This window comes from Manis javanica, chromosome 3 (assembly GCF_040802235.1).
Source record: "Manis javanica isolate MJ-LG chromosome 3, MJ_LKY, whole genome shotgun sequence".
Lineage (NCBI taxonomy): Eukaryota > Metazoa > Chordata > Mammalia > Pholidota > Manidae > Manis > Manis javanica.
The window spans coordinates 59,969,276-59,987,997 of NC_133158.1; the positions used below are offsets into that span (position 1 = coordinate 59,969,276).

At 37.1% G+C, this 18,722-nt stretch overlaps 1 protein-coding gene across 11 annotated transcripts in view; it reads right to left on the reverse strand.

Annotated features, from left to right (window-relative positions):
- Positions 1-18,722, reverse strand: part of STXBP5L (syntaxin binding protein 5L) — a 415,289-nt gene that overhangs the window by 26,690 nt on the left and 369,877 nt on the right. For all 11 annotated transcript variants that reach the window (XM_073231573.1, XM_037013174.2, XM_073231576.1 and 8 more), the window contains one exon: positions 18,340-18,579. In XM_073231573.1, coding sequence (XP_073087674.1) covers positions 18,340-18,579 — 240 coding nt within the window. The remainder of the gene's footprint in view (positions 1-18,339; positions 18,580-18,722) is intronic.

Here is an 18,722-nt window from a genome sequence, read left to right on the forward strand (position 1 = left end):
GGTGGGAAGGGAGGATTAACGATGGGGAAAAAGTAAGGGACATTATGATTAGCATGTATAATGTGGGGGAGGGTCATGGGTAAGGCTGTGCAACACAGAGAAGACAAGTAGTGACTCTACAGCATCTTACTATGCTGATGGACAGTGACTGTAATGGGGTAAGTGGGGGTGACTTGGTGAAGGGGTGAGTCTAGTAAACATAATGTTCTTCATGTAACTGTAGATTAATGATACCAAAAAGAAAAGTCCAAATTATAAGCTGCTACTATTTCAGTAATACACTTCATTAAAAAGTAACCTTAAACTTAAGGGCTTCTGTGATAAGACCTTAAACAATTCAATCTACAGTAAATTCACCACACAATTAATTAGGACTTTCCTCTTAAAGGAGATCTTACTGGCAAGACATGTATCTTACTCCAGCTTTCCAGATTGCCAGCCCTCCCCCTACAACTTTCATTCATTCAACCATTAAACATTTACTCAGGGCTTACTATGTGTACTAGGCTCTGCCTTAGGCACAGGGAACATAATACTGAATAAAACAGACAAAAATCCCTACTCCATAGAATTTATTTTCTGTGATAGAGATAAATAATAGAAGATATTAGATAGTAATAAGTACTAAGGAAAATAATACAGCAGAAAAGGGGATAGAAACTCTTGAAAAAGGGTATGATTAAATTTTAAGTAGAGCAGAAGGTGTTATGGACTAATGTGCCTCTTCCCTCCCCCAAATTCATATGTGGACATATTTGGAGACAGGGTCTCTCCAGAAATAAGATTAAATGAGGTCATAAGGGTAGGGCCCCGGTCTGACAGAATTAGTGTCCTTAGAAGAAGAGACACGAGAGGACTCTCTGTGGGGACACATAAGAAAGGCCACCTGAGCACACAATGAGAAGGCAGTGGTCTGTAACTCAAGGAAAGAGCTCTCACCAGATCCCTACACTGCTGTCATGCTGATTTGGGACTTCCCATCTCCAGAAGTGTAAGAAAATTAATTTCTGTTGTTTAAGGCACCCAGTCTGAGGTATTTTGTTATGGCAACCTAAGCAGAATAATTAATATAGAAATGAAGACTTCTATACATTACCGTGTGGGAATTAGGGCTCAGGAAACCAGCACAAATGCTGATATTCTAACTACTGTGATTATCCTTCATCTCTGCATCAGGAATCTCATGTCTTTTATCAGCATCCATGAAATTGGGAACCTAACTTAATTAGCTTGCAAATAAAGTAAAATCTCAAACTCTTTAGAGATCTTGACTTTCTAGAGCGATGAAGGGCAGACTCAGAAGAGATGAGATCAGTGATATAATATGGAGCCAGGAAGTAATAGGTCCTTATAGAACACAATAAAGACTTAGATTTTTATTTGGTATGAAATGGGAAGATTTTGAGAATAGAGTGATATGATCTAATTTTCATTAAATAGGATTACTCTTTCTGCTGGACATACCCTAAAAGGAGTCAAAGTGAGAAAAAGGGAGAACATTTAAGAAGTTAGTATAATAATCCAGGTGAGAAAGGGATAGAGGCTTGCTTGGATCAGGGGTAATAGTAGAGGTGGTAATAAATGCTAAGAATCTGAGGTATAAAGCTCAAGCCAATGGAATTTGCTAATAAATTTGATTTAGAGTGGAAAGAAACATGGCAGCCAAGGGTGATTTCAATGTTTTTGAACTGAGAAATTGGAAGGATAGAATTGCAAATTATTAGATGGGAGAAACATTGTGGGAAAAAGGAAAGGAATATCAAGAACTCAGTTTTGGACATATTAAGTTTGAGATGCTCATTAGACATCCAAATGGATATCAAATAAACTGGACATCTATGTCAGGATTTGGAAATAGGTCCAGACTATTAAAAATAAACACATGATCCATCACATTATAAATGGCATTTAAAGTCATGAGTTCTGGCTAATTTCATCTAGGGCTTGGATATAAATAGAAAACAGAAGAGCTTCAAGGAGCTGTTTTAAGTCCAGTGAAATGAGGATGCACCAGTAAAGAGGACTGAGAAAGAATGGCTAGAAAGGTAGGAAGAAAACTAGGTAAATATAGGTTTCTGGAATCTAAGTGAAGTGTTTTAAGATAGGGACTATGGTAAACCGTGTAATGTGTTGTTCATGTGTCAAATTAGATGTGGCCTGTGAGGACTGGCCACTGGATTTAGCAATGAGGTGGTAACCTGTAAGTTTTTATTCATTACTGTGGAAGAAACCTTGTAGAATATACTTGAGAGAGAGGGAGAATTGGAAATAGTGAATATAACACAAAGATTTCAAAAAATTTTGTAAAACAAAAAGAAGTAAAATGAGTCATTATAGGAGAGTAGATTCAAGAGAGGGTTTTTCTTTAAATGGGAGAAATAACAGCATGTTTGCATGCTGGTTAGTAGGAAGAGAAATATTTATCATAATTATACAACTATATATAATAATATAATTACATAAAGGAAACAAAAAATTTCTGGATTGACTTTCTTGAGTAGGTGAAAGGGAAGGGGTACAATCTAGTGTACAAGTGGAGAAGTTCACCTAGTTAGGAGCTTACACAGTTTAGTTAAGATAAAAGGGGAGAATACAGAGACTGTGGAGTTACAGGCAGATGGGTTGGTAGATGTGGTGGCAGCTGTTGAAGATTTTACCTGATTTTTTAGATTTCCTCTGAATGAGGACACATGGTCATTAGCTAAGATTGAGGACAGTGGCAGAGGTAATGGAGGTTTGAAGGGTGGAGAAAATATGCAAATGTTCAAGAGAGTAGAAGAGAGGACTAAGGAAAGAAATGTATGATTACTTGGCAGCACAGGAGCCTACTTGAGGTTACTGGTGATATTTTTCCAAATGAGACTGTTTAGTGTGGTTATTTTTCTATAGTCATTTTCAGCTACACAGCCACATTCAGCTACTACACAATCAGCATCACCTAGAAGCTGTTAAAATGCAAATCCTCAGACTCCACCCCAGACCAACAGAATTAGAAAATACAGGGGATAAAATTAAATTTAACCAGGATTGCAATGAAGCTGAATATGCATTGTGATTCATAATAAATGCTTATTTAGTATTTATCCCCATTTCTGGCACAGAGCTCCTTGGAATTTCCTCTGAATTTCCTAAGTGCGAAGAGCCACACAGGTGTCTTTTGTTGTATTAATAAAGTGACTTTTGGACCTCACTTAAGGATGGGGGCTGGTTTCCAGGGGAACCAACCTTGTGACTAGAGGACTGGCACTTTTAGCTCCACCCATTCGCTTCCAGGGAGGGGAAATGGGATGGAGATTCAATCACTACTGGCCAATGATTTAATCAATCACATCTATGTTATGAAAGCCTCCATAAAAACTCACGGCAGGGTTTCAGAGAGCTTCCCAGATGGTAAACAAGTGGAGGTATGGATGGAGTGACATTCCTGGAGAGGGCATGAAAGCTCCACATCTCTTCCCATGTACCTTCTCTATGAATCTCTTCAAGCTGGATGTTCATCTATATCCTTTTATAATAAACTGGTAAACAGTAAGTAACCAGTTTTCCAGAGTTCTGTGGACTGCCCTATCAAGTTAATTGAAACAGATGAGGGGGTTGTGGGAATCTCAGATTTATAACTAATGGGTCAGAAGCACAGCTGACAACCTAGACTTGTGAATGGCATCTGAAGTGGGCAGGGGACAGTCTTGTGGAACTGAGCCCAACCTGTGGGATCTGACACTGTTTCCAGGTAGTGTCAGAATTGAGTTAAAATTGAGGAACAACCAGCTGGTGTTACAGAGAATTGCTTGTTCTGGGGAAAAAATCTCTGGTGTCAGAAGTGTTTTGAGTGTGGTAGTGTGAAAGTAAAGGAGATGCACAGAAGAAAGAAGGACTGGGTTTTTGGCTATACAGAAGGGAAGAACTGTAGGTTTTTTCATCCCAGCATGTAAAGTTACAATCAGCATCAACAAGGAGCTTGTTCAAATGCAAATCCTCAGACTATCTCAGATCTACTTAACTGGAAACTCTGGGAATGAGACCTAATAATCTGTGTTGTAACAAACCCTCTCTGTGATTCTAATACAGACTAAAGTGGTAACTACTAGAATGGATAATCTCTAGCTACTTTCCTATGTAAAATCCATGTATCATTGATTAGAATTTGTTAAGACAACCAAGAAAATTAGTGTGGTAAGATTGCTTAAAGAGAAAGGGGTTTTCTTTGTGGAGAGATTTTTGATTATGGATTAAAATTTATAGTAGGTCTATTCAGACTTTCTATTTTTGTTATGATTTAGTGTTGGTAGGTTGTATGTTTTTAGGAATATGTCCATTTTTTCTAGGTTATCCAGTTTGTTGGTGTTAGAAAAAGCATAAAACCTAAATGTGATTTATTCCCACCAGGATGTTTAAACATTTCAACAGTAAGGTATTAACAAAGGGCCACATGGTGGAAAATATGCCAGGAAGTTGCACAGCCTGAGAGTGGGGGAATGGCAGAGAATTGATAAGGACCTGGCTATACCTATTTGAGAAGAGAAGTTTTAAACCTACCAATAAAATTAAGACAAATGTAAGAGAAAGCCTAATATGGATATAACTTGCTTAGGTAACCTCCAGGAAAGAATGTGAACCCTGTAGTACTCAGCCAATTAGAAACCAGGGGAGGGACTTGCATGCTAGGGAATAAATTACTTTCTCCAACTGCCCCAGGTGTGTCTGCTCATCATACACCCAATCTTGCAAGATAGTCATTAAAGCCTTGCTCTGCTGTTCTCTTTGTTTCGTGTCCATTTATTGAGTTTGGACCAGTGAGTGTGTTTCTCACAGTTGGCATATAATTTTTCATAGTAGTCTCATCTTTTTTATACCTGTGATATCAGTTGTAATGTCTCACTTCTGATTTTCTCATTTCTGACTCCTCTTTTCTTCTTAGCCTAGCTAAAGTTTGTTAACTTGGTTATCTTTTCAAAATTCTTAGTTTCACTGAAAAGCAGGCTAAGGACTTGCATACACATATCTCCAAAGAAACATACAGATGACCAACAAGGTTTGTAAGAAGATGTTCAGCATCACTAATCATCAGGGAAATGCAAATCAAACTATAATGAGATGTCATCTTCACCTGATAAGATAGCTATTATCAAAAAGGCAAAGGACAAGAAGTGTTTGTGAGGATGTAAAAAAAAGTAACCCTTGTACACTCTTGGTAGGAATGCAAAAATAGTGCAGCCCCTATGGAAAACAGTATGGAGGTTCCGCAAAAAATTAGAACTAGAACTACCATATAATCCAGTGATCTTACTTCTGAGTATATACCCAAAAGAACTGAATTCAGGATCTTTCTTTTTTTTTTTATTTTAATTTTGGTATCATTAATCTACAATTACATGAAGGACATTATTTTTACTAGGCTCCCCCCTTCACCAAGTCCCTCCACAAACCCCTTCAGTCACTGTCCATCAGCGTAGTAAGATGCTATAAAATCACTACTTGTCTTCTCTGTGCTGCACAGCCCTCCCCGTGTCCTGCACACTATACATGCTAATAGTAATTCCCCCTTTCTTTTGCCCCACCCTTATCTCTCCCTTCCCACCCATACACCCCAGGTTCCTTTCCCATTGGTAACTGTTAGTCCATTTTTGGGTTCTGTGATTCTGCTGCTGTTTTGTTCCTTCAGTTTTCCTTTGTTCATATACTCCACATATGAGTGAAATCATTTGGTGCTTGTCTTTCTCCGCCTGGCTTATTTCACTGAGCATAATACCCTATAGCTCCGTCCATGTTGTTGCAAAGGTAGGATCTGTTTTTTTCTTATGGCTGAGTAATATTCCATTGTGTATATGTACCACATCTTCTTTATCCATTCATCTACTGATGGACACTTAGGTTGCTTCCATATCTTGGCTATTGTAAATAGTGCAGCAATAAACATAGGGGTGCATCTGTCTTTTTCAAACTGGAGTGTGCTGCATTCTTAGGGTAAATTCCTAGAAGTGGAATTCCTGGGTCAAATGATATTTCTATTTTGAGCATTTTGAGGAATCTCCATACTGCTTTCCACAATGGTTGAACTAATTTACATTCCCACCAGCAGTGTAGGGGGGTTCCCCTTTCTCCACAACCTTGCCAACATTTGTTGTTGTTTGTCTTTTGGATAGTAGCCATCCTTACTGGTGTGAGATGATATCTCATTGTGGTTTTAATTTGCATTCCTCTGATGACAAGCGATGTGGAGCATCTTTTCATGTGTCTGTTGGCCATCTGAATTTCTTCTTTGGAGAACTGTCTATTCAGCTCCTCTGCCCATTTTTTAATTGGGTCATTTGCTTTTTGTTTGTTGAGGTGTGTGAGCTCTTTATATATTTTGGATGTCAACCCTTTATCGAATCTGTCATTTACGAATATATTCTCCGAAACTGTAGGATATCTTTTTGTTCTATTGATGGTGTCCTTTGCTGTACAGAAGCTTTTCAGCTTGATATAGTCCCATTTGTTCATTTTTGCATTTGTATCCCTTGCATGGGGAGATATGGTCAAGAAGAGGTCACTCATGTTTATGTCTAAGAGATTTTTGCCTATGTTTTTTTCTAAGAGTTTTATGGTTTCATGACTTACATTCAAGTCTTTGATCCATTTGTGTATGGGGTTAGACAGTGATCCAGTTTCATTCTCTTACATGTAGCTGTCCAGTTTTGCCAGCACCATCTGTTGAAGAGACTGTCATTCCCCATTGTATGTCCATGGCCCCTTTATCGAATATTAGTTGACCATATATGTTTGGGTTAATGTTTGGAGTCTCTATTCTGTTCCAGTGGTCTGTGGCTCTGTTCTTGTGCCAGTACCAAATTGTCTTGATTACTGTGGCTTTGTAGTAGAGCTTGAAGTTGGGGAGTGAGATCCCCCCCCCCCACTTTATTCTTTCTTCTCAGGATTGCTTTAGCTATTCGGGATCTTTGGTGTTTCCATATGAATTTTTGAACTATTTGTTCCAGTTCATTGAAGAATGCTGTTGGTAGTTTGATAGGGATTGCATCGAATCTGTATATTGCTTTGGGCAGGATGGCCATTTTGACTATATTAATTCTTCCTAGCCAGGAGCATGGGATGAGTTTCTATTTGTTAGTGACCTCTTTAATTTCTCTTAAGAGTGTCTTATAGTTTTTAGGGTATAGGTCTTTCACTTCCTTGGTTAGGTTTATTCCTAGGTATTTTATTCTTTTTCATGCTATTGCGAATGGAATTGTCTTCCTAATTTCTCTTTCTATTAGTTTATTGTTAATGTATAGGAAAGCCACAGATTTCTGTGTGTTAACTTTGTATCCTGCAACTCTGCTGAATTCCGGTATTAGCTCTAGCAGTTTTGGAGTGGAGTCTTTAGGGTTTTTTATGTACAATATCATGTCATCTGCAAATAGTGACAGTTTAACTTCTTCTTTACCAATCTGGATTCCTTGTATTTCTTTGTTTTGTCTGATTGCCATGGCTAGGACCTCCAGTACTATGTTAAATAACAGTGGGGAGAGTGGGCATCCCTATCTTGCTCCCGATCTCAGAGGAAAAGCTTTCAGCCTCTCGCTGTTCAGTATGATGTTGGCTGTGGGTTTATCTTATATGGCCTTTATTATGTTGAGGTACTTGCCCTCTATACCCATTTTGTTGAGGGTTTTTATCATGAATGGATGTTGAATTTTATCGAATGCTTTTTCAGCATCTATGGAGATGATCATGTGGTTTTTGTCTTTCTTTTTGTTGATGTGGTGGATGATGTTGATGGACTTTTGAATGTTGTACTATCCTTGCATCCCTGGGATGAATCCCACTTGGTCATGGTGTATGATCCTTTTGATGTATTTTTGAATTTGGTTTGCTAATATTTTGTCAAGTATTTTTGCATCTACGTTCATTAGGGATATTGCTCTGTAGTTTTCTTTTTTGGTGGGGTCTTTGCCTGGTTTTGGTATTAGGGTGATGTTGTCTTCATAGAATGAGTTTGGAAGTATTCCCTCCTCTTCTATTTTTTTGAAAACTTTAAGGAGAATGGGTATTATGTCTTCTCTTTATGTCTGATAAGATTCCGAGGTAAATCCATCTGGCCCGGGGGTTTTGTTCTTGGGTAGTTTTTTGATTACCACTTCAGTTTCGTTGCTGGTAATTGGTCTGTTTAGATTTTCTGTTTCTTTCTGGGTCAGTCTTGGAAGGTTGTATTTTTCTAGGAAGTTGTCCATTTCTCCTAGGTTTCCCAGCTTGTTAGCATATAGGTTTTCATAGTACTCTCTAATAATTCTTTGTATTTCTGTGGGGTCCGTCATGATTTTTCCTTTCTCGTTTCTTATTCTGTTGATTTGTGTTGACTCTCTTTTCCTCTTAATAAGTCTGGCTAGAGGCTTATCTATTTTATTTATTTTCTTGACGAACCAGCTCTTGGTTTCATTGATTTCTGCTATTGTTTTATTCTTCTCAATTTTATTTATTTCTTCTCTGATCTTTATTATGTCCCTCCTTCTGCTGACTTTAGGCCTCATTTGTTCTTCTTTTTCCAATTTCAATAATTTTGACTTTAGACTATTCATTTGGGATTGTTCTTCCTTCTTTAAGTATGCCTGGGTTGCTATATACTTTCCTCTTAAGACTGCTTTCGCTGCATCCCACAGAAGTTGGGGCTTTGTGTTGTTGCTGTCATTTGTTTTCGTATATTGCTTGATCTCTCTTTTAATTTGGTCATTGATCCATTGATTATTTAGGAGCATGTTGTTAAGCCTCCATGTGTTTGTGAGCCTTTTTGTTTTCTTTGTACAGTTTATTTCTAGTTTTATACCTTTGTGGTCTGAAAAGTTGGTTGTTAGGATTTCAATCTTTTGGAATTTACTGAGGCTCTTTTTGTGGCCTAGTATGTGGTCTATTCTTGAGAATGTTCCATGTGCACTTGAGAAGAATGTGTATCCTGTTGCTTTTGGGTGTAGAGTTCTATAGATGTCTATTAGGTCCATCTGTTCTAGTGTGTTGTTCAGTGCCTCTGTGTTCTTACTTATTTTCTGTCTGGTGGATCTGTCCTTTGGAGTGAGTGGTGTGTTGAAGTCTCCCAGAGTGAATGCATTGCATTCTATTTCCTCCTTTAATTCTGTTAGTATTTGCTTCACATATGCTGGTTCTCCTGTATTGGGTGCATATATATTTATAATGGTTATATCCTCCTGTTGGTGTGACCCCTTTATCATTATGTAATGTCCTTCTTTATCTTTTGTGACTTTATTTTGAAGTCTATTTTGCCTGTTACTAGTATTGCAACATGCTTTTTTCTCCCTGTTGTTTGCATGGAATATCTTTTTCCATCCCTTGACTTTAAGTCTGTGCATGTCTTTGGGTTTGAAGTGAGTCTCTTGTAAGCAGCATATGGATGGGTCTTGCTTTTTTATCCATTCTATTACTCTGTGTCTTTTAATTGGTGCATTCTGTCAATTTACATTTAGGGTGATTATTGAAAGGTATGTACTTATTGCTATTGCAAGCTTTAAGTTTGTGGTTACCAAAAGTTCAAGGTTAGCTTCTTTACTATCTTACTGTCTAACTTAACTCGCTTATTGAGCTATTATAAACATGGTCTGATGATTCTGTATTTCTCTCCCTTCTTATTCCTCCTCCTCCCTTCTTCATATGTTGGGTGTTTTGTTCTGTGCTCTTTTTAGGAACGCTCCCATCTAGAGCAGTCCCTGTAAGATACCCTGTAGAGGTGCTTTGTGGGATGCAAATTCCCTCAACTTTTGCTTGTCTGGGAATTGTTTGATCCCTCCTTCATATTTAAATGATAATCGTGCTAGAGACAGTAATCTTGGTTCCAGGCCCTTCTGTTTCATTGCATTAAGTATATCATGCCATTCTCTTCTGGCCTGTAGGGTTTCTTTTGAGAAGTCTGATGATAGCCTAATGGGTTTTCCTTTGTAGGTGACCTTTTTTTTTCTCTCTGGCTGCCTTTAATACTTTGTCCTTATCTTTGATCTTTGCTATTTTAATTATTATGTGTCTTGCTGTTGCTCTCCTTGGATCCCTTGTCATGGGAGTTCTGTGTAGCTCTGTGGTCTGAGAGGCCATTTTCTCCCCTAGTTTGGGGAAGTTTTAAGCAATTATTTCTTCAAAGACACTTTCTATCCCTTTTTCTCTCTCTTCTTCTTCTGGTACCCCTATAATACGAATATTGTTCTGTTTCGATTGGTCACTCAGCTCTCTTAGAATTCTTTCATTCCTGGAGATCCTTTAATCTCTCTCTGCATCAGCTTCTCTGTGTTCCTGTTCTCTGTTTTCTAGTCCATTAATGGTCTCTTGCATCTCGTCCATTCTGTTTTGAAGTCCTTCCAGAGCTTGTTTTATTTCTCTATTCTCCCTCCTTAGTTCTTGCATATTTCTCTGCAAGTCCATCAGCATGGTTATGACTTTTGTTTTGAATTCTTTTTCAGGAAAACTGGTTAAATCTATCAAATCTATCTCCCCAGGTTCCTTCTCAGGGAAGGATGTAGAAGATGTTGAAGCTGTCTGGGTTAGTCTTGTCTGGATCAAATTTTTTTGCCTTCTCATGTTGATAGGTGCAATGGTGAGCTATTAACTTTCTGTCAGCTGGGAGGGCCAAGGCTTTCCACTTGCTCCTGGTATTTCTTTACTGTGACAACTGCGACACCTAGTGGCTCGTGTTGGGCAATTGCGTGTAGACTGGGTCTCTGTATCTTGCCCGGCCGGTATTGAGGAAGCTCCCTTGCTGTGGGCGTGGCTAGCCTCAGGCTGCTGCTCTGCTATGGCGGGGCCCGGAGGGGTAATGGACGGGGGGGCTCTTTGACTGTTTACCTCTGTGAGGGGTCTCAGAGCTGTTGCACAGGGGGTTAGTGTGTCCGGAGTTCCCTGGAATTTGCAGCTGCTGGACTGTGACTCAGGATGCTTCCTTCCATCTGTGGCATCCCTCTCCCTTTAAGACTTTCAAAAAGCACTTGCTTTTCTTTGTCACAGGGGCACCAGCTTCGGGACCTGCTCAAAGATCTTGCTGCCTTGTTTCCCTAGTTTCCAGCACCCCATGCATGCACTGTGTCTGTGCTCTGGTGCGGATGGCTGGGGCTGTGTGTTTAGCAGTCCTGGGCTCCCTCTCCCTCCCCGCTCAGACTCCTCCTCCCGCCAGGAGCTGGGGTGAGGGGCACTTGGGTCCCGCCAGGCTGCGGCTTGTATCTTACCCCTTTCACCAGGCACTGGGTTCTCGCAGGTGTGGATGTAGTCTGGCTGTTGTCCTGTGTTTTCTGGTCTCTCTTTTAGGATTAGTTGTATTTGTTGTATTTTCAAAAATATATATATTTTTGGGAGGAGATTCCCACTGTCCTACTCATGCTGCCATCTTGGCTCTGCCTCCCCTGAATTCAGGATCTTAAAGAGACATTAGCACTCTGATGTACATTCACAATAAGCAAGATGTAGAAACAACTTAAATGTCCACCAACAGATGAATGGATTTTTTAAAATGTGGTTTATCCAATGGAATATTATTTGGCCTTAAAAAAGAAGGAAATGTTGTAATATATGACAATATGGATGAACCTTGAGGACATGGTACTAAGAGAAATAAGCCAGACACAGAAGGACAAATACTGCAGGATTCTACTTATATGAGATACCTGAAATAATCAAGTTCATGGAAGCAAAATATAGAATGGTGGTTGCCAGGGGCTTAGGGTAGGAGGAAAAGGGAAGCTGCTGATCAATAGGTATAAAATGTAAATTATGCAAGGTGAGATCTGTTGTAGGACATTGTGCCTATAGATAACAAGAATATATACTTAAGAAGCTGTTAAAAGGATAGATCTCATGTTACATATGCTTACCACTTTAAAATAAAAAATACAAGTGGAATTGACACTTACTAATAATATGTGGTTTATGTTTTTCATGTTATTTCACGTAATTCTCCTAACAACCACTTAGAGGAGGTCATCTTGGATGTTTTCTTATGATACTGAAGCTCACAAAAGTTAAATGACTGTCCCAAGTCACCAAAGTAGAAATTGGCAGAGTGGTAATCTAAACCCAGGGCTTTCTGAATCTAATATATTTTTTGTTTTAAATCTGTACTTGGGCTAATGAGTACTTGTGGAAAATTGTTCTTGCTCTTTGTCAAGGTTTCAAAAGATAGCACCTATTTTGGTATGTTAACAGTTGACAGTCCCTCAAAAAATAAGATTAGATTGCTGAGTAGATCTTTTTTCCTTTTTTTTCTGACCACATTTATGGAGAAAATACAAGCATATTTTCTGAATGACTAAAAGTTTAGAAGAAATAATTTAAGATATGTACCAGACTATGCTTTTGAAAATTCAGCCTTAATCAAGTCATAATGTCTAATCTCCTATTTGTTTGAAAAGAAATTTCCTTCATTCATAGTTCCATAGTTCAAGATTATCTCTTATATTTCAAGCTCTTCCTATGTGAAAAAGGTTTTGTTTTGTTTTTGATTTTATTAAATCTGAAAAAAAATATAAAATCACAAATACATCAAAGCTATATTCACAAGGATGGATATATATAATTGACAGTCTTTAACTTACTATACTATCTGCAGAACTATATATCTAGATCATTGGATTTGCACAAAGAAAGAATACATTTTTTCATTTTTCCATATAAGGGATACTATTCTGGCAAAAGTTTGAATTCATGCCAATAGCACATGATGAAAAGGTATGTGAGGTTTCATTCATATTTAATAATACCTGGAGAGAATTTTATTTTGCTTTTTTAATTCAATAGATTAAAGCTATCTAAAAATCTTAATAGCTTTCTATATGTGTTAGTCTATCTCTTAAGGGTTTAGACAGATCCGATACTCAACAGTTTCAGGTTGACGGTGTATATACTTCGGAGAAAATATAATTTCTAAACACACAATAAGACTAGTAATAACAATTGTAAACACCTAACAGCACTACTACCTATAAATGGGGAGTGTGTATGTTTATTTTTCTGTATTAGGCCATTATTATACATGTTCAGTCAAATATAACCATTATGTTTGATTGAACTATATTCTTATAGGTTTATTCTTATTGCAGTTTGTAAAAGATATAATGCATGAATTTCATAATATGTTTGAAATATATGTACCTTATATTGAATGGCCCTAACTAAATACTTTAATGAAATTTCTCATCAAGGTTTAGACTTAAAATTAAAAACTATGTTCTCATTTTAAGTAAATGATCTCCAGACAAAGCCTGTTAACTAGTTTCATATTATATCTGTGAGACAGCATATTAACCCATTTGCTTAATTTACTAGTTCTTCATTAGGGAGCTGGACTTTAAAGGAACTGACTACTGGCAAATAAGTCTGACATAAGCAATAGCTGGGGAAAGTCTGGGGTAGAGGTTCAGTCTAGGAGACATTTCTGTCATCAGACAAAGGACAACATAAGAATACTGGAAGAAAAGGAATGGAAAGGACAGGGGAGAAGATCATCTTTGGTATACTTTTGTATAGGTTTAATGTTGAATACATACATGTGAAACTAAATTTACATACTATATAATCTGAATTAGTAAATTAAAATCGTAATTTTAGTATACAAAGGGAGAAAATTTATAGAGAAAATACGAGGTAAACCTATTTACATGAATATTTATTTTACACTTTAAGTTTTTCTTTATCAGCCTTTCTTTAAGGCATCATGCATACCACCTCTACCTCCAACTCCTAAAACCACAAGCCCCAAGTCTAGACAGACTTGGGCTGATGAGTCCTTGTGAGCATTTGTACTTGCTCTTTGTCAAGGGTTAGAAAGATAGCACCTATGTTGGTATGTTAACAGTTGATAGTATTAATAATATTTAATGGGATTTAGTGATAACTTTTCCAATTCCTTACTTCCCAAGGTTTCATTAGTATAACCAGCTTGGATGATGTTTCTAATGTTGACTTTGGCTAGATTTATTAATTTGTATTTTCCCTCTTCCTATCTTACACCCAAACACTTAAGATGTATCAGACACTGTGCTGGAGGCAGAGCCAGATTTTTTGTGAAGCTAATGAAGCTTAAACTTCAGGATCCTTTACTAGCATTGGCTTCAAGGTCCAGGAAGGGACCATGAAAATGTGTTTATGTGTTTTTGCGTTTTTACTAGATTTGTGAAACTAAAATATTTTAACCACAATCAGTTAAAATTTCTTTTACTTTCCACTCTAACTTGCCTTCCGTTAGGTGACACTGTAGTAGATGGGCATTTCAGGAATCTGGACAAGGGGGAATTGAGATTGGGTGCATTTAGTTTGGGTTTAGTGAGATATATTTATGTGGTTCATGGTCACTACCAAATCCAGGTTATTGCTAGTCTTCCAGGTATAAGAATGGCTCTCAGGAAAACTACTACTACCTGATACAACTCAGCATAATTTTGATATGAAAGTGCAGAGCTGGAGATTATATTGCAAAGGCATATTATGTCAACCTTAGAAATATAAAGTAGAATAAGTAAGACTTGAAATCTGAACTGTATGGAGCCAAAAGCTAGTCCATAAATTCTTCCAAATCCTATAGCTCTTGCAAGAAACTAGACACAGGGTTCTGAAATTTTGACAAACAAACACAAAGGTTCATATGTCATTTACCAATGATAGATGATTGACAGGTAACAAAGAGAAATGGGAAGTGAGGAAATAAGACTGGCTGGACCAGGGAGCTGGTGCTAGGAATTAGCAAGAAATAAGATTACAGAGGCAGAATAGGGCTGAGCTTATAGAGATCATTGATTTCTAAGATATAGAGCTTGAAATTGCTTGTATGGGTAAGTGAAAGATATCAGAGAATATGGTGCATGGAAATTAGGTGATTAAAACAATACTGGAGTAAGTCCAGTACAGAGGTATTAAGTAAAAGGATCAGAAAAGAAGAAACTGAAGTGATGGAAGTCATTTAGGTAGTGTCATGGCACCATTAATAGAAATGGGAAGAGTGGCATGAAGAACCAGTTTGGGAGAAAAGAGAATGAGTTTGGAGACACTATAACCATGAGTTTAAATATTGAGTTTGATCATGAGGCATCAAATTAACTTTTTTTACAAAGCAACGTTAGGTATTTTATGTGGCAGAATTGATAATTACAGAATAATTTGTAGCTGGCAGCACAAAGTATTAAGTAGAAATGAAATATAATCTAAAATGAATCTCAAAAAATAGAAGGGTAGGAAACTTAGAGGTTAGGATATGTTCATACATAGATTGTGGTCACATGGTTTCATAGGTGTATACTTATCTCCAAACTCATCAAGGTGTATATATTAAATATGTACAGCTTTTATATGCCAACCATAACTCAGTCAAATGGTTTAAAAAAATGAGTCTAACAAATTTCTCACAGAATAATGTTGGAAAGTAAAATTCCTAGGGGCAGAAGTATGGAGGAAGAGAGGGGACCATGGAGGGGGAAACTTTGCTAATGGTAAAACTTCTGTTAACTTTCTTCTGATTTTGATTTTTTACAATTATGAAATTTAAGAGCCAGCACTTGAGAGGAAATAAGAAACATATTGCATCACAGTTTTTGTCCTGGAAAAAAAAATCTACTGATGTAGGACATCTTTTCCAACTCATTAACATGGTTTACAAGGCCCCCTCATCTTCTCCTGTCTGCTTCTCCAACCTCATCTAGCACCACCCTGTCCCTAGGATTTAGCTGTGTCAGGATTGTTTAACCTCTAGGTTTTTACTCATGCTGTTTAGAGTAAAATGTCAGCATCGTGCATGTCCCTCTCCCAAACCTGTCCAACTCCCACTTCTGGCATCTGCTTTGTTAGGGAGATTCTCTGCCAAATCTCCCTCCCATGCTGCAGCAATACTCTTTATTTCCCTTATTGTAATTTTCTGTTTACTTTTGTTCTTTAATACAAACATGTGGGAACAAAGACCACCGTATGTCCTGATGGCCATTTTATCCCCAGTGACTGATTCAATAGTAGTATGGGCTTGGGAGCATGTCACCCACTTCAGCACTGACAACAGAAGAGGGAAACCCCTCCAATTCCAAATCTTAAGGGGCCCCCATAATGTAGAGCAGTGCCAATAGGGTAGGGATGAGTGGAGCAGGGATGTGATGGAGAGTAGGTATTGGAAAGAAGGTGAGAAGTGGGAATCAAGAAGTGAGCTGTGTAGGAGGAAGGGCTAAGTTTTCTATTTTAAATTTGAATGGGCTTTTTGTCACCTCTATCTTTTCTTATGAAATTGCACCTTCCTTTTTTTCTTTTTATTGTCATAAATTACGGTTTCTAATTAGTCTTTCTCTCTTTCTATGGCTAATTATAAATCAGATCTGGACCCAGCCTCATAGTTTTCTCCTTTGTAGTTAACATCTTCCCCCTGCCACCCCAATTAACGGACTTTATTTTTAGAGCAGTTTTAGGTTTACAGAAAATTGAGCAGATAGTACAGTGTTCCCACATGCCTTCTTTGTCCTTTCCTCTCTTATTAACATTTGTGTGGTGCATTTGTTATAATTGCTATTGATTTTATTATTAACTAAAGTCTTGAAAGCATGGGAGAATACTGACAGAGAAACTTGGAGAAGATAGCTTCCTGTTATCTCTTTGAATAGATAAGGAAAAAATTTGCAAATATTTGCAAACCAGATGCCAAAATATTAAGTTAAATCTAAACTTGTTTTATATTTTGCCATCATTTTTAGTGTACATCTCTTTCTTAAGAATGGTAAAGAACTTTTCCATAATACTGAGAGATCTGTTAAATTAATTTCAGAGACTGTTTATTTCTATGCATGTGACATAGAAAACCACATTTGTTAGAATATCTATTAGAAAAGTGTCTTTCACTTATGGTTGTGAACTTGTTTTCATAGGAGTTTGACATTAGCTTTAACCTTGTGAGGAATGCCAGGTACGTATTAGGTGTCCAATATGTATAACAATTTACTGAGTTAAATAATGGATTGAATTAATACTTAATAATTCACTCTGACCTCACTAATCTGACTATAACTAACTCAACCAGCCTAAGAGAATTGTGCATCTTTCCTTAAAATTAGGAAAGCTATAAAAATATTTTCTCATTGTGAAATATGTTTACAATAAAAATAAAGTGATCCTAACGTTAACTTAAAAAATGCAGTGCATTTTGTGGGCTTGTGCCCCTCCTTCATATTTTGAATCCCTTAAACCCCAGTCAGTATCTCAGAAGGTGACTCAGTCTGAAATAAAGCCTTTAAAGAGGTGATTAAAGTGAGGCTGTAAGGGTGGGCCCTAATGGCAACTGACTAGTGTCTTTCTAATAAGAGGAGATGAGGATGCACAAGGAGACATGGGGGTACATGCACACAGGGGGACGGCCATTTGAGAACATGGCGAGAGGGCCATCTATAGGCGAAGGAGAGAGGCCTCAGAAGATATCAGACTGACCAATACCTTAGTCTTAGACTTTTAGCCTCCAGAAGTGAGAGAAAATAAATTTCTGTTGTTTAAGTCATGCACATACAAAACAAATACATTTATCTGAATTCACTACAGCAAGAGGAAAGCTGACCATTCCACCTATAGTAAGAAACAATCCATCTACATGAATTTAGCATACCAGTTAATAAAGAAAACACAACTCTATTTAACCTACCATATCATATATACGTATTCTTTTAAAACAATAATGTTTATCCTATATATTTAATGAAATTTTTTTTACTTAAAAACTACCTGAAAAACATTTCTTATTACTTATAGGAAAGAGATAGAAGTTATTGATAAGAACAAGTTTTAAAATATTCAAAGGAATAACTCCTCTCTTTCAGAAGAAAAAAAAGATAATTCAAGTAGAAGAGAATATAACATGCTTTAACAACAATACTCATAACTTGTGTCAAATTCTCTAGGCACTAGGATAAAAAGAAAAGAAATTGTGTGACTGCCTTTGAAACAAGATGGGAAGAGTATCACTTTAGAAAGCTACCTTAAATCAGACAGCTTCTAGCTTAATCTGAGTTCATCAAGGATGATGTAATAACATGGAACTTTGGCATGGAACTTTGGAGAAGTGCTTCAATTCATTAAATTTAAATTTTTATTTTTTGCATTAGGGTTTTCTTCAGTGCTTTTCAGAAACTTCCTTCCCAAGGCACTGTTTAGCTTGGCAGTTCCACAGTTTACCACCATAGAAATAATTTTACTATTTTTCTCTAAGAAATGGTAAGTTGTAATATGAAAAATATTGGGTCAGTATAAGATTATGAAATTGTCAGCAGTTCCTGTATTTGCTACGGATAAAAACAAATTAATATTCTTAAAATAAATCATATCTAAATTTGAAAAAGTAGCAATGAAAGAATAAATATAACTTCTTACCACTGGGCAACACCATGACTGGCTCTGTAAATCTTTGTTCATTTGCTGAAGGTAGGTTCAGGGAGATGATTAACACCATTCCCAGACTAGTTCCAACAAACAAACAAGGGGAGATAGTAGGGTCATTTTTCCGAGCAAAGGACTCCATGAAGTATAGTGCTGTAATTGCTTCTTTTGAATCTTTGTCAATACTGGAGATGCTGGAACTTCTAGAACGATTACAGGAATTTTCTCGGCTTTCTATGGAAATTTGAAAAACAAAAATTGTTAGTATATTTCTGCAACAGGTAAAATCAGACTTAGTATATAAAAAACAAAATTATGGGGGTGAGGTAGAATTTGATTCTTTTATAATTAGTCAAAATTCTCTAATCTGGAAAAAA